Raw genomic sequence first — 17018 nt, forward strand, 5'->3', positions numbered from 1 at the left:
GTTAAATATTTGCTTCTGTGCATCAACTAGTTGAAGAGCAGCTGTTTCGCTCGGTAGAAGGACAAGCTGCCTCAGACGAGGAGGATGAGAAGTGGACTGAAGATCAGAAGACCCAGGTGAAAGAATTGAAGAAACTTTTGAACCGTCTCTGTTGCTGTGGAAATGGGTGAGCAGAACTGCTGAATCTAACCATAGAACTTTAGGTATCTCACTGCAACCCAATGCAAAAATCTAAGTGAAGGGTCAAACATACATCCCTCTCGCTAATGAATGCTACCATTTCGCCCCATTCCCATACATTAAGGAATTTGAAAAAGTTCTTAATTCTATCATAGAGAATATAGGTTTAATTTTTGAAACAAGTATTAAATTGGCATGTTCATTGCTGATGCAATACGTGGTAAACAGGGATAAAACTGCTATCTTCTCAAGTCTCTCCTCATAGCAAAACTCTTCATCCCGGGCAACATCCCCTGCTCCCTGCCCTGCATTATTATATAGTTTCTGTAGCGTGGTGACCAGAACTGTACTCCGACTGCGGTCAGACCAATGTGGAGTGCAACCCGGATAGTTGTAAAAAATGGGTTCACCAATTTCCTTCAAAGTAGGAAAGCTGCCACACTTATAATAATAATAATAAATTTTATTTATGGGCGCCTTTCAAGAGTCTCAAGGACACCTTACAAAAATTTAGCAAGTAGAGGAAAAACATGTAAGCGGAATGAAATAAATAGTAGAGACATGACTAGTACACAAAGTAAAGACAGAATTCAATTCAAAACACAATATGAGGCAATTCAAGCACAGATGAAAAGGGAGGGGGACGTGGGGCTAAGGATAGGCAGAGGTGAAGAGATGGGTCTTGAGGCGGGACTGGAAGATGGTGAGGGACACGGAATTGCGGATCAGTTGGGGGAGGGAGTTCCAGAGCCTGGGAGCTGCCCTGGAGAAGGCTTTGTCCCCAAAACTGCAGAGGTTGGACTTGTGGATGGAGAGGAGACTGGCTGATGTGGATCTGAGGGACCGTGATGGTTAGTAGGGGGAGAGGAGGTCAGTGAGATATGGGGGGGCCAGATGGTGGAGGGCTTTATAGGTGAGGACCAGGATTTTGTAGGTGATCCGGTGGGAGATGGGAAGCCAGTGAAGTTGTTTGAGGACTGGAGTGATGTGATGCCAGGATTTGGTGTGGGTGATGAGATGGGCGGCTGCGTTCTGGACCAGTTGGAGTCGGTTGATGTAGGTGGAGCTGATGCCAAGGAGAAGTGAGTTGCAGTAGTTCAGTCGGGAGGAGATGAAGGCATGGATGAGTCTTTCAATAGCGGAGAGTGTGAGAGAGGGTCTGATTTTGGCGATGTTGCGGAGGTGAAATAAGGAGGTTTTAATGACATGGCGGATGTGAGGCTCAAGGGAGAGGGTGGAATCAAAGATCACGTCAAGGTTGCGGGCCTGGGGAGATGGGGAGACAGTGGTGCCGTCGATAGTGAGCCCCTCTTTGTAACTCCACAGTAACTCCACCAATAGTAACCCCCTTAACTATCCTGAAATGAGTAAGCAAATCTCATTTGGAAATCAACACAATAGAGTACTATTTCCTAGTAGAGCACCGTGGAACAAGCAATTAAATGTCTCTAATTTTAGACTAATAACTTCTCCATCACATATAAATCACTAATAACATCTCCATCACCATCAGGACTTTCATATGAAGAAAGACTGGATAGACTCGGCTTGTACTTGCTAGAGTTTAGAAGATTGCGGGGGGATCTTATAGAAACTTACAAAATTCTTAAGGGGTTGGACAGGCTAGATGCAGGAAGATTGTTCCCGATGTTGGGGAAGTCCAGAACAAGGGGTCACAGTTTAAGGATAAGGGGGAAATCTTTTAGGACTGAGATGAGAAAAACAATTTTCACACAGAGAGTGGTGAATCTGTGGAATTCTCTCCCACAGAAGATAGTTGAGGCCAGTTCATTGGCTATATTTAAGAGGGAGTTCGATGTGGCCCTTGTGGCTAAAGGGATCGGGGGGTATGGAGATAAGGCTGGTACAGGATACTGAGTTGGATGATTAACCATGATCATATTGAATGGCGGTGCAGGCTCGAAGGACCGAATGGCCTGCTCCTGCACCTATTTTCTATGTTTCTATGTTTCTAATATGAATTATATACTTGCATATCAGGAGAGGTTGAGCAACATTTAAGAAACAGTGGGACAGGTACATGGGTAGGACAGGTTTAGTGCGATATGGGCCAAACGCAGGCAGGTGAGACTAGTGTAGCTGGGACATGTTGGCCAGTGTGGGCAAGTTGGGCCGAAGGGCCTGTTTCCCCGCTGTATCACTCTATGACTCTATTGAGGTGTCATGCATAAATAAAAGAAGGCTGGATTATTACTACAGCATGTGCAATGCACATTTTGAAACTTTCAATGTTCAAATTTTCATATTGAACAATATGTCTGCTTCACCAGTAATTCTGCGCAATTTGCAACAAAATAACAATGAATACCAATCAGCCTCACTGTACTGTTGACAGCAAGTCATGACATTTTTAACCAAAGAGCTTTCTACAAAAAAATGTACACATCTATTACACTCTCAGACCATTGACAGTCCCCTGTTACATGTTATGTTTTCACAGCTGTGATGATAAAACTGTAAGGAAGCTACTGTCAGAGTTTGGGAACATACAGTGCGACGAGAGCAACAATGCGATTTGGGAACTAGTTGAGAAAGTGGCAAAATTAAAGGAGCAACTGGAGTTAAAGGAATATGAAACCCAACAAATGGAGACCGACATTGATCAGGTGAGATATCGCAACGTCCCGCTGCATTTCTTTGTCAGCAAATGTACATTTATGACAAAAATATTCAAGGGGTTTCTGCGTTTGTTAAAAATCGTCTTTCAAATAACTTTTGATATAATGATTTTTGAATCAGTTCAAACCTTTCATTCTCATAAAGCAAAATATCGCGCATGCTGGAATTTTGAAATGAAATCAAGTCAGACAGCACCCTGTGGAAAGAGGAGGAGTGCTGGTGTTTCCAATTAATGATCTTTCATCAGAAGAAAGAACAGTTCAAGTTGCAGAGAAGGTGGAAGGGCGAGATGAGGGGAATTGGAGGCTGAAAGGAACTACGGGAATATCTGATAGTGTGTAGTCCTAAAGGGGAAACAGATTGACATAAATAGATTCATAGAGAGTCATAGAATGATACAGTGTGGGAACAGGCCCTTGGGCCAAACTTGCCAACATCAGCCAACATGTCCCAGCTACACTAGTCCCACCTGCCTGTGCTTGGTCCATATCCCTCCAAACCTGTATATGGTTATACTTTCAACTGATAGAGGGTGGTGAAGGGTTGGTAATCATAACTAATCCATCTGAAAGAAGGAAAATAGTTAATCCATCTGAAGCCTAACCAGCTCAGCATTTTCCATTTTAATTCCCTTGGTTTCATACTTGCCTGCCATAGAAGGAATACAATTTGGAACAGCACTCTTATTAGAAAGAGGACACATTTTACTTGGTATACCTTTGCAAGGGGATTGAAATTCTATCCGTTCTTGTGAGCAAAACACGAATAATCTCCTTGATAGTAAAAGTAACTGCAGAACCCTGCATGAGGTTTACAACCATGTTATTGCACATGTGTACTACTTCCTGGAGAACTCAGAACATGACTCTCTGTATAACGTTACAGAGGAGTCAGGTACAAATCTGTCTGAACATCACCATCCAGTTTTAGTTAAAAATTAATAATACTTTACCTCAGGCATGGAGCAGCGATTATTTGAAGTGGTTATATTAATAGATCCACATCCTCCTTGGAGTAGATTCCTTTTAAAATTCCAATGTAATGCTGAAAGCCTTACTCAGTATTGGGTGATGTTCATAAAATATTAATGTCACAAAGCCAACTTTGAGAGATCATACATTTCCATCATTGATGTGAACAAATGTACCTCCCTTCACTCTAGAGTTCTTAATCATGTATTGTCTTTCCGCTGACTGGTTAGCACGCCTCGGTATACATGACAATAAACTAAACGGAAACTTTGTCTGAACATTTTTAAAACAATGCCTCGTCAGATGTGGCCCAAATATAAAATTATCCTGTTTCCTAAAAGTAAAAACAAGTAAATACAGATGCTGATTTACATAAAAGCATGCAGAGTGCGATAGGTGATGTTTTGAGTTGTGACCCTCCTTCAGGTGGGTCCTTGGATTCCTTTTCTGTTTCCCAATAGGTTGTGGGAAGGATAGAGCCCTTTGACTTAATAAATTAAATGATTGCTCCAGCACTTTGTGTCTACATTTGCATCTGCAGTTCCTTGTTTCTATCTTTAATAAGCACCTGCCCCCTTTCTATCTTTTAGTTTTACAGTTTATTTGACTTATTTTGCTTTTATATGGCAACGGTGGCATACCCAACATAGACTGTGTCTTTGGCTGCATTATGGAATTAGGTTTTTGCACTGTTTTTGTTATTTCCTTTATCCTTTGTCGGTACATTGTGAATGATTTGATTGTAATCATGTATAGTATTTCCGCTGACTGGATAACTCACAACAAATAGCTTTTCACTGTAGCTTGGTGCACATGACAACAATAAACTAAACTCTACCAAGCTCTGGGGTTCTAGTCCATTGCAGCCAGACCACGGCACCACTCATCGCCGACGGATGCTTGTGCTAAATATAGTTGATAATCCTGCTTCCATAGACTTCATTGGCATGGAATTTTGGAAGCAGAGGATAATACACATATGTATATTGTATATTCATCTGACCAATTCCTACATGTAGGAAGGAACTGCAGATGCTGGTTTAAATCGAAAATAGACACCAATTGCTGGAGTAACTCAGCAGGACAGGCAACATCTCTGGAGAGAAGGAATGAATGGATGACGTTTCAGGTCAAGACCCTTCTTCAGAACGTCACCCATTCCTTCTCTCCAGAGATGCCGCCTGTCCCACTGAGTTATATGCTGCCTGTCCCACTGAGTTACTTCAGCATTTTACAGAGTAATTTCAGTTTCAGATACATGAAGGAGTAAAATGAATATTTTTAATCATATGCCACACATTTAAAGTTTTCATTAAATACTTCTGACATTAATCCATAAAATGCAAAGTCCTATAATACTCATTAATAACATTGGAATTTATGTTATTCTGAACTATAACTGAGGGAGCACTCTAAGAGGCATAAATATCCTTCAGTAGGAATGTATGTCCTTTTAGTTCATCGTTGTAAATTCTATTACAGAGCTACAATGCAACTGTTCTTAAGTTTAGAAATGTGACCATATTTTCCTGGTTTGCTTTTCAGTTGAAGGGGTCATTGCTGTGTGAACTGCAGCGCAAAGTGGATGAGACCGAACTGCTGCAGATGGAGCTGCAGATGCTGGAGACCGAGAGAGTACGTCTGTCACTGATAGAAGAAAAACTGATGGATGTACTGCAGCTCCTGCAGCAGTTACGTGACCTTGTGAGTGAATGATGCTCTGACAGCTTTCAGTAATTTACTGCAATGGACTGCCACGATAAGGAAAAGCTCATTTCCAGTTGTGCATTAGGATTGATTTATGTTTGTTACATTTCAGAAAAAAGATAGGAGTTTCAGCCTATGTAGAAATGAATACGCCACAGGGTTATTAAAAGTGACTTGGAAGGTATTTAAGTGCCAAAATGTTAATTAACCATATTTCCATTTTGCATTGTAATCAATTAAATCCTTATTTTATCTAGAATGTGTCTAGGAGATCGCTAGGAAAAATCTTGCTCAGCACTTTAGAGTCCTGCAATAACCCTCAGCATGGTGAGTAAACAAATTTAAAAAATGTGAACATTTCCCATTCCTGCTTTGTTCTTCTTTGTCCTTACAGTGTATACATGCAACAAATAATCTCTAGAGTGTTTATTTGGCACATGTACCAGATGTGCAATGGAAACATTAAATTCCTCCTTGCTGCAGCTTTTGAGGCACAATAGGTATCAAACCGATATTCAACTGATTTAATTGGCAATAAAACATAAAGACCAATAAAAGTCAGTGTGTGCATCTGAGGTGGAGGAGAGAAGGTGGAGAATAAATTATTAAATAAGGAAGACTTAGTCAAGATAGATAAAGCAAGAATATGTTTTGACAAATAATGAAATACCTCATGGGTTTCAGAGTCCCAAGGGGATTCAGTCTCTGCTATCCAACAGTGGTAAAGATAATAACATCAGGTCGAGTCCTTGAAACAGTAATTAAAAGCCCAGTGAGAAGGCATTTCATCCCTGCAAAATTACGGTGAGAATTTGACCATTTTGTACTGATTTTAAATGCTATAAGGAGTGTAAAAATATATACAGGTGGAAAAATGTAATGATTGACTATACAATCCTGAAATGAACAAATAACCTTTTCTTCATTGTGGACTTTGGACTGTTTCTCTGCAATTGTAACACTATAATGCTGTAACACTCTATTCCCTTCGCACTACCTGTGGCAATTGTGTATGGCTTGACTTTACTGGTAAGTTGTATGATTTAATTTGACGAGATAGCATGCAAAGAATGTTTTTCCACAGTATCTCGGTACGTGACAATAATAAGCCGATATCAAGATCAATTCCAATAGATGCAGCAATTCACCAGATTTTACTTATGGTGCACGACTCGGATATTGCCAACTTGCTGGAGGTGAAGGTGGAATTTTATCCTGGTGCCATTAATTGTTACGTCATTAGTCAAGAGGTAGTGGAAGTTTGTGTGGAGGAAGAAAACATAAATGAAAGTAGTGCTAACAGTTGATGAATTTACCATAAAATCACCATGCATTGGACAGGAAAAATGTTATAGATAATTGAGGGGAGGTAATTTTGGGGAAATAACATTTTTATTTATATCCTAGACACATTTTCAAGGTGGTAAGTGAATAGAAACATAGAAACATAGAAATTAGGTGCAGGAGTAGGCCATTCGGCCTTCGAGCCTGCACCGCCATTCAATATGATCATGGCTGATCATCCAACTCAGTATCCCGTACCTGCCTTCTCTCCATACCCCCTGATCCCCTTAGCCACAAGGGCCACATCTAACTCCCTCTTAAATATAGCCAATGAACTGGCCTCACTACCCTCTGTGGCAGAGAGTTCCAGAGATTCACCACTCTCTGTGTGAAAAAAGTTCTTCTCATCTCGGTTTTAAAGGATTTCCCCCTTATCCTTAAGCTGTGACCCCCTTGTCCTGAATAGTGTCCAAAATATTTTAAATATTCAGCTTTCAGAGGTATTAAGTATGTGTTGTGGAATTTGTAAATCCAATATCATGTTAGACATTTCAAAAGAAATATACTAATTTTGTCACATGCAAATTTAATAAAAACAATTGATTTTAACCCAAAATGTATAAAATGTCACATGCAGTGAGGTATTGATGTATTCTACTAGAAGCTCTCTATGGTTAGGAGTGTTGGCTGGTTCTTCTTCTTATGTTTGGGGCAGTAGAGGTTATGTAACGCCCTCAAGGCGCTGTAGCCAGTTCAATGTGCTGTTGGCTGATAAATTATGAACACTCCACCTCTTTTCCCTGCCCCCCCCCCCCCCCCCCCCCCCCCCCCCCCCCCCCCCCCCCCAGAGTCCCCCCCCAGGGATTCCCCTTTCCCCGTATCTTCCCTGTGCCCGACCCAAATGGGCATCCATTCCTCCCCTTTCCCATCCTCCAGACCACATCCAACTCAATTCTTTCTGTTGCCTTCACATTTTCTGCCTCTTATATCATACTTTTTGTCTTTTCATCTCTAGCCTTTGTCCAACCGCATGCCAATCCAAAACCACCCTCACCTATAGCTATCTACCACATGCCAGGCTTTGTCCTGCTCCTGCCTCTCTTCCAGCTTTCTCACCTCTACTACAATCAGTCTGAAGAAGGGTCCCGACCCAAAACGTCGCCTGTCCATGTTCTCCTGAGATGCTGCCTGACCTGCTGAGTTACTTCAGCACTTTATGGGCATTTTTGAGATTTTTAGATTGTTGTGTATTCACATATTTCACATAGAAGAAATAAATAAGAACGTCTGAGGAAGGGTCTCGACCCAAAAACTTCATCCATTCCTTCTCTCCAGAGATGCTGCCTGTCCCGCTGAGTTACTCCAGCATTTGTCTCCATCTTCGGTGTAAACCAGCATCTGCAGTTCCCTCATACATAATATGAATTCTAAGTACATTTCTGTTCCATTATTCTGTTCCATTAAATCATGCTATTACAAGAAATATTTAGTCAGCATGCTCTAAGCTATCTGGAAACATTTATTTGGTGCTATGATTTGGTGTGATGTGTCTGACAAAAGTTTCCTGTGTTGAGAGAATGGGGTTCATCGAACTGTTCTAGTGGCGGTTTCGGTTTCATGGTTCAAGGTCAGTTTATTGTCACATGTACCAATTAAGGTGCAGTGAAATTTGAGTTACCATACAGCCGTATTAAGTTAAAAGCAACAAGACACACAACCACATAAAAGATAAAATAAACATCCACCACAGTGGATTCCACATTCCTCACAGTGATGGAAGGCAATAAAGTTCAATCTTCTTCCCCTTTGTTCTCCCGCGGTTGGGGCAGTCAAACCACCTGCAGCCGACGTTCGAAGCCCCCGTCGGGGTGATCGAAACTCCCATGTCAGGGCAGTTGAATCTCCCGAATCGACCACTTCTTACCAGGGACCGCGGCGCGGGCTTCATGTTATTGAAGTCCACAGGCCCCGCGGTTGGAGCTTCGATCCCCGGCAAAGGGACTATGTTAAAGTCCCGCAGGCTCCTGCGGCTTGGAGCGCCCGTCGGTCTCCAGGAAAGGCCACCAACTCCACAATGTTACGTTCATACATAATGCGAAGAATGACTGCAATTACTTCAGTCCAGCAACCGATCATAAAAGATGAACCGCGGAGGTGGAGGTTGGTGGGAAGCTGGCACTAGTTTATTTGGTTCACATGGGCAGCATGCAACAAAAAGAGATAGAGTGAGTCAGAAGTCACACTTAACTGGAACATCTGTTGAGTCTGAAACAATCAAATTTTAAACTGATTCTTTGCGAACATTTGAGCAACAGCTTGCAGGAAACACTCAGCAAGTCAGACAGCATCTGTGGAGGGAAGTGGACAGACAATGTTTCTGGTCGAAACTCTTCTTCAGACCCAAAATGTCATCTGTCTATTTCCCACTGCCTGACCGTTTGAGTTCCTCCACAGTATTTTTACTGAAGACTTCATTGCTGCAGTCTCCTGTGTTCCAGAATTCCAATCGAATATTTGGTTGCAAACATATGTGAGTTTCTAAATTAATTTTAATTTGTTAACAGGACTGGGAGGGGTGCTTTAATATGTTTTGTTGTGATGAGGCAGAGAAGAGAAGTGTATTACATTTGGCTGAAAATTACTAACTAATGATTGCAATAATACTTTAAAATAAAAAGAATGGTCTCTTAATCATGAAGCATTACTGAACAACGGACAGTAAAGGTAAAAAATACCAGAAGAAGAATCAGTCTTATCCGCCATTCAATCAGAGTTGACAGAATTTCTACATTACATCCACTTTCCAGTCCCATCCCTTGACCCCATATGTATCCCAAAATGTATTGTTCTCAGTTTTCAATGTACTTATGAAATTATTATACTCTGGGTGGAGAAGTCAAAATGTTCACAATCCTATGAGCGAAGCAATTGTTTCTCCTCCTGGGCCTAAATTTCAGACTCCGTATTATAAGATTATGATCTCTCATTCAAGGGAGCAGCCACTCAGCAACTACCCTACCTAACAGTTGGTATGTTTTATGAACATTGCCTCCCATTGCCGAAATCAATCTTGGGAATGTCGGAAGTAAATAATCCTTCCTTGGGTAAGGAGACTAAAACTGTGGCCACATCTCCAGGTTGGGTCCCAACAAACCTCTGTATAATAGCAACAAGCTTTTACCATTCATTAATCAATCCCTTGCAATGAACTCATGATGATTGTGGAGAAAAGTGGGTGCAGGATCTATAGCTCCATAGATGCACTGAGTTTCTCCAGTGTGTAGCCTTCGTCAAGCGTTTACCAATTCTCCAGCATCTGCAGTTCCTTCTTAAACACAAGATAGACCAATACTGGTGAAGCCAGAGTATATATGGTCCAGTTACAAACTTTGTCACTCTGATCCTTGAACTTTTGGTTTGAATGTTTATCCTTCTCATCTGATTCATACCATGAAAGAATATCATCTAGCAAAGTGGAATAATAAAATCCAATGGATATAAATAGACTGTTTTCATGAAGTATGAAGGCCTTGATGAGAGTGTAAAATGATACCAGGGTAAGCACCTTCAGTAGACAGGACAGAATAGAGAAATTGTCTTTGTTCTCATTGGAATGGAGAACTTTTAATGTGACTTATGATCGCGAATGGGTTTAATTTGGTGAATAAGGAAAAAACTTGCAGAAAGCAGATTTAAGGTGATTGCCATCAGAACAAGTGGCAATATGAGGAAACCTTTTTGCACAAATCAAGTGTTTGATCTGCAATACAATGCCTGAAGGTGTGAAAATGACACCTTGTGTGAAAATGAAAAAGAGGAAATTGTACAGTTAATGGCAAGAACCTTAACAGTATTAATGTACAGAGGGACCTTGGGGTCAAAGTCTATCGTCCCTGAAAAGGAATCATACTCTTAATTTACTGCTTTTTAGATGTTACACGACAGAATAATACATTTTCCATTTGAGTTTAATGGGGGAGTGCAGGAAATAAAACCCAGAGAATTTAAAGGGAGCATGGGAAATAGGGCCCTTTTGAGTTTAAAAGGAAAATTGGTACAGGGCCCCAAGGAGTGAGGAAAACAGAACCAGGCAAGGCAGATGCTGAAATATTTCAGTTAATTCCTATAGTGTTTTAAATTCCATTTACTTATTGTGAATAATTTTTGCTTTTTAAAGATTATTTAAGCCTCATTAAGAAGATATGAAATGGCTTTGCATATCAGAGACATACAAGTAGTTCAAAGGCCTTTGACAGCAGTATATTGTCAAAAGGCATCTGGCTATTGTGTAAAGGGACTGGACAGCTGTGTCTACATTTGTGTAAAAATTAGGAAATGGGGACAGAATTTTAAAGTTATTAAAGAGTTTATTGAACAGAGAGACTAAATCAATTTCTTTCTAACAGTCTCCTCCGCCCGGTGGAACTTCTGCAACAACTTATCTTTTGACTTCTCTCACTTTAAAGGGAGGAGGCCCACAACCCGAAGCATCACCTATCCATGTTCTCCAAAGATGCTGCCTGACCTGCTGAGTTCCTCCAGCACTTTGTGTATTTTTTTGTAAACCATCATCTACAGTTCTTTGTTTCGAGCTATAGAGAGAGGTTGGGCAAACCTAGATAATTTGCTTTGGAGCGTCGGATGAGATACATGTAAAGCACTTTTAATCCACTTTTTAGATGTTACACAACAGCATAATACATTTTGCAGTGAATCAAGTGGGTATGTAAAATTTTGAGAGGCCTATTGGGTAGATGGTCAACTTTTATTCAGGGATGGAGATGTCAAAGACTAGAGACATAGCTTTAACCTGTTCAGTGCCACCTCCGAGTATACTCAGGCCATGGCCAATAGCGAATAAAACACTTGGCAGTGAACAGGTTAAGGACAGAAGGGGAGATTTCAAAAGAGATGTGCAGGGTTTACACAGAGAATGGTGGATGCCAGTAACCATGGGTAGTATTGGGAACAGATATATTCTGGCATTTACGAGACTTCTAGATAGACGTGGACATGCGGGAAACGGAAGGAAAAGGATCTCATGTAGGGTGAGGAGATTAGTTTAACTTGGCATCCTGTTCAACACAGACGCTGAGGGCCAAACGACCTGTTCCTGAGTTTACTGTTGTATGTTTTATTGGAATTTATTCCTACTGGTATCACAGCACAATTTCCTGACCAGTGCATATTTCCCTGAAAGAGGCGTCATGGTGGATCGTGTAGTAAAGAAAGGTTTTGTCCTTCATCAGTCAGGGTATTGAGTATAGAAGTTGGGATGTTATGTTACAGTTGTACAAGACATTGGTGATGCCGCATTCGGGGTATTGTGTTCAGTTTTTGTCACCGTGGTGTAGGAAGAATTCATTAAGCTGGAAAGAGTGTAGAGAAGATTTACGAGGATGCTACCTGGACTCAAGGAGCTATAGGGAAAGATTGAACAATCTAGGGTTTTATTCCTTGGTGTATATAGGGCTAAGGGATGATCTTGTCGAGGTGCATAACCAGTAGCAATGTTACAAAATTTTGAGATTTAAAAAATCAAGTCTTCAATTTATCCCATCAGATAAAGCATAACAATAAGTTTAATTTGACACCTAATTCACTTTCATATCTCAAGTAATAAAAACGTTATGGCCATTTTCATACCCGGAAATTAGCATCTTGTTCCCTATTGATTTTCTATGGACATAACAAAAAAGCTGTGATCGAGGACAGTCAAAAGCCCATAACCTTCTTAAAAATTAAGAGAACTGAATGAAATTTTCAGTTATCATAGATTGAACCATTCTGAAACAAATATAAAATAATCTTACTTGGAGGACCTGAAATTAAAGCATATAATTAGTTAGCCCCAATTGTAGCTAATTTCAAACTTCAATTACTAGATCTAAACATCTATCCATTTCTTAATAAATGATTAACGTTTTTAAATAGCCCAAGTGTCCAAATAATATTCACAAATAATTCACAATAAAACATGATTTTAAAATCTCATTTACATTAATTTATAGGCCAAATGGAAGGAATTTAGTGTTCAATTGCAATAAATTAAAGTCTATTTTAAATCGGCTTTCTAGTGGGATCCTGTGAACGCGCTGGTTTAGAACGTTCACATTGCACTGGATTTGTGCCCTCAAATGCCCAGAAAAATACTGCGGGATATAAAGAGCCCAAAATGAACTATTCGCTATAGAAAACTTTATATACAGGGTTGTTAAGAAGCCCCTTTTAATGTAAAAATAAGGTACATACCTTTAATTGTTTACTTTATAAAACCCTGGAGCTGCGAGAGGTTGCGGGTTGAGAGAGTGGTTTTTAAATTACTATAACTATTATACAAGGCCATAAAATCTAATAATACCTTTTGCGACGGGGTCTTTCAGCGATTTTCCGTTAATGATTTACTAGGCTGAACATTTTCGATTGCAACAGCCTAGTAAAAATCGCGTTTTAAACCCGCCCCCTCTAAACAGCGCCAAAACGCGCACACGGGCTGGGGGCAGATTCTCATCGACGATTCAGGTAGGTTTTGTAACATACCTATAACCAGGGCCGGATTTTACCTATAAGCTAGACAAGCTTAAGTTTAGGGCCTCGAGATCTAGGGGGGCCTCGCAGAGCCGGATTTACCACTAGGCTTCATAGGCTGAAGCCTAGGGCCTCGAAATCTAGGGGGCCTCCAGCCAAGGCAGGACACCTACCGTTCAACTCTGGGCGGGCCCCCCTCTCTATTCTTCTCCATCTACCCCCGCATCTGTGTCACACTTCGCCCGGAAGCCGCTCGGCCTGTCTCCGCATCGGCACGGCACAACGCCTTGCCATTCCTCTTGCTGCGGCCTGCCGTCGTCATGTTTGCACATGCTCACACTCCACGGCCCACTTGCCGCCATGGCTGTGCAGGTCGCTGCCTCGATGCCAGAAATGAAAACCAAACGGCGGGGGGGGCCTCACAAGTTAAACAGCTTAGGGCCTCTCTTCATCTAAATCCGGCCCTGTGCATAACGTCATGAGGGGTGTAGATATGGTGAATGCACAGAGTCTTTTACCCAGGGTAGGGGAATCAAGAACCATAGGTTTAAGGTGAGAGGAGAAAGATTTAGTTGAAACCTAAGGGACAACCTTTTCAGTCAGGGAATGATGGGTCTATGGAATGAGTTGCTAGAGGAGGTAGCTGAGGCAGGTACAATAACAAGATTTAAAAGACACTTGGACAGGTGCATGGATCGGAAATGTTTTGTGAGATATGAGCCAAGTGCGGGAAAATAGATCTAGAGAGAGGTTGAGGAGAGATGATAGAAATTATGAGGCATAGATAGGGAGACAGTCAGAAATGTTTCCTAGAGTGGAAATGTCCAACACTAGAGGACATAGATATAAGGTGAGAGGGGGGATGGTATTTGATCTGGAACGCATGGCCATGGGTGATGGTGAGGTAGATATGATAGTGGCGTTTAAGAGACGTTTGCGTAGGCACATGGAAATGCAGGGAATAGAGGGATTTGGATCATGTGCAGGCCAATTACATCAGTTCAGCTGGGCATTATGTTCAACACAAACATTTTGGGCTGAGGAGCCCATTCCTGTGCTGTTCTGTGTTCTAATTGGCAAGTCAGCGAAAGAGTCAGCCCACATATTGTGAACTAAGTGTATAAGAAGGAACTGCAGATGCTGGTATAAACTGAAGATAGACACAAAAAGCTGGAGTAACTCAGCGGGCCAGGCAGCATCTCTGGAGAGAAGGAATGGGTGACGTTTCAGGTCGAGACCCTTCTTCCCCTTCAGTCTGACGAAGGGCCTCAACCAGAAACGTCACCCATTTCTTCTCTCCGGAGATGCTGCCTGTCCCGCTGAGTTACTCCAGCTTTTTGTCTATTACGAACCAAGTGTTCCCTTTTCTGCATGAATCCTTCTACGATGCAGTTAATATGCCAACACAACAGTACAGTGGGAATACCTTTCTGCAGCATAATGTCTTTAGAGATTAATGCTTGGATGTCTTCCATGATTATTTCAAGTATATAAACAGGCGTAGTACTATCTAGTTAGAAAGAGTGTTATGTAATGACATTTTTGAGAAAGTACTCAGGTTAACACAAAACAGATTTTACCGATAATGTCCTCTTGGTTTGGTTAGTATGTCACCAGTATCGCAGCACCTTCTTTGTTCCTGGTTTATGCCTTACATTTGCAATGTTAATATCGCACCTGTAAGTTACTATCATCTTAGAATGTTCTTATAGGTCCTTTTACTATCTTTCTTTATTTTATTTTGGCACCATCTGTACCCTGTTTCGGTTTCTGAAGGACAGCGTACAATCCTGACCCTGAAAAGTATAGTCTATGCCTCAGCTGTTCCCAATATTGCCCTTGAGGTAACTCATAAGAAGAGTTTCAGATTTACAAGATAGGATTGCTGGGTTTGGAAGCAAACATGTGGGAAATTCTACATAAAACTAACAGGCTAATCTTTGGTTTTGTTTTGATGACATTCTCCTTTTAGTCTGACTTGGGAGTCCATGGTCTCAGAAGCCCAGGGAATTGCTTCCGGAGATCGGGGCTCTCTGGAGAGATGGGAGAGTCTGAGGTTGCGGTTGGTGTTCAAAGATCAGCGTAGAAGAAGTCATTGGAGGTCACTGTCAGATTGGTAGACCAGTGGGGAGCCCAAAGAATGCAGAATTTGCAACTGGGCCATCCATGGGTTGGGTCCCTATCATTAGGGTGGGACCTTTCCAGAAGACCTTCTTTAAAGCTATGAAATTACTGGAACCTAATTTCCCAGGCAATAAATGGAACAATCCCAGCCTATGTATGACTATTGTGTGGTTGGCATTAGGATAATCGGCAATGACCTAGAAACATTCTCCATCACATTCCAACCCATACACAAGCAATATTCAGATCTATAGCTTTGGAAATGTGCGCTAAAGTGTATTTTCACCGTCTCAATAGGTCCAGCGTATTAAGCTAAACGTGCAAGGTTATCGATTCAATACGTTACCTCCAAGGTTGCACTTCTCAACAGATTGAACTTTTAATTTGGACGTCTGCCCAAACACTAAACTCCCTAATATTCTGGTCTTGAAAGAAATTGCATATTATAAAAAGTACAAATGACCACTCACTACACCTCCATTACTCGACTGAATTAAGGAAGTGGCCCAGAGTGCTTCACAGAATAAATGAAGGGCATATTATGTGATGTCATAAAAAGCTCGAGCAAATGTGTCTGTTTTAATGATGGTGATAAAAGAGAAGTGAGAGTGGGAAATGTGGTGGGGAGTTTACTGTGAGAATTGCAGAGACTGGGAATTAGATAACTGAAAGCATGACCACTATAAACAGGACAAAGAATTTGGGTGTTTAGAATCAGTGTGTTAGGTATTTATTCAATTATAATAAAAGGTTACGTTGTTAAAAATTGGCTTAAATTGTGAGTACACAATTTTACACAAATTTCTTGGTATCTAAGTTCCATTGGAAAAATCATCTTAGATTTTACAGTACAATTTTAGTTCTCCCTCGCATTTTTCCTCTAATGATGTCTCCAATAAGATTGCCAACATCATGTGTTAGTACTAACAGTTCTTATTTATTCACATGACCAGATTTTAATCCTGAGTCCCAGCTTTGTGCAGAGCCAACACACGGAAAATATTTTTTTGCCGCACAGCAACCTCTGACCTACTGCGACTTCAAATACTAGCGCAGTTGTGTGCTTTGTCATTTCACCAGAGGAGGTCAGGATCACAGGCAGTGTCTGCTTCCTGGCCCCAACCTACCTCTGCTGCTGATCTCCACCATGTTTCACAGATTGCCACCCTTTGCTGTGTTAAGGAGGTCACCCAAACTCCATATTCAAGTAGAGTCGACCATCTTTCTTGTTTACTCTACAAGAAACAACAAAGCAGACAGAGGTGTAGGAAGGAACTGCAGATGCTGGTTTAAACCGAAGATAGAAACAAAAAGCTGGAGTAACTCAGCTTGAGCAAAGGTGTGAGTTTTAGTGATGGCGAAGCAGCATCTCTGGAGAAAAGGAATAGATGACGTTTCGAGACGAGGCCCTTCTTCAAACTGAGAGTCAGGTGGAAAGGGAAACGAGGGATATAGATGGTGATATAGAAAGGTAAAGAATGAAATGAAAGATATGCAAAAAAGTAACGATGATAAAGGAAACAGGCCATTGTTAGCTGTGGGCGAGGTGAAAATGAATAACAGAGAATGAGAATCAACGAGACG

At 41.2% G+C, this 17018-nt stretch overlaps 1 protein-coding gene across 2 annotated transcripts in view; it reads left to right on the forward strand.

The window, feature by feature from the left end:
* The window catches only part of efcc1 (EF-hand and coiled-coil domain containing 1), a 92819-nt gene that overhangs the window by 71123 nt on the left and 4678 nt on the right, over window positions 1-17018 (forward strand). The window contains exons 3-7 of one of the 2 annotated variants that reach the window (XM_055648202.1): window positions 31-166; window positions 2642-2807; window positions 5337-5495; window positions 5611-5679; window positions 5756-5825. In XM_055648202.1, coding sequence (XP_055504177.1) covers window positions 31-166; window positions 2642-2807; window positions 5337-5495; window positions 5611-5679; window positions 5756-5825 — 600 coding nt within the window. The remainder of the gene's footprint in view (window positions 1-30; window positions 167-2641; window positions 2808-5336; window positions 5496-5610; window positions 5680-5755; window positions 5826-17018) is intronic. The other variant, XM_055648203.1, reaches the window with a different exon arrangement.

This window comes from Leucoraja erinacea, chromosome 16 (genome assembly GCF_028641065.1).
Source record: "Leucoraja erinacea ecotype New England chromosome 16, Leri_hhj_1, whole genome shotgun sequence".
In the NCBI taxonomy this organism is placed as follows: domain Eukaryota; kingdom Metazoa; phylum Chordata; class Chondrichthyes; order Rajiformes; family Rajidae; genus Leucoraja; species Leucoraja erinaceus.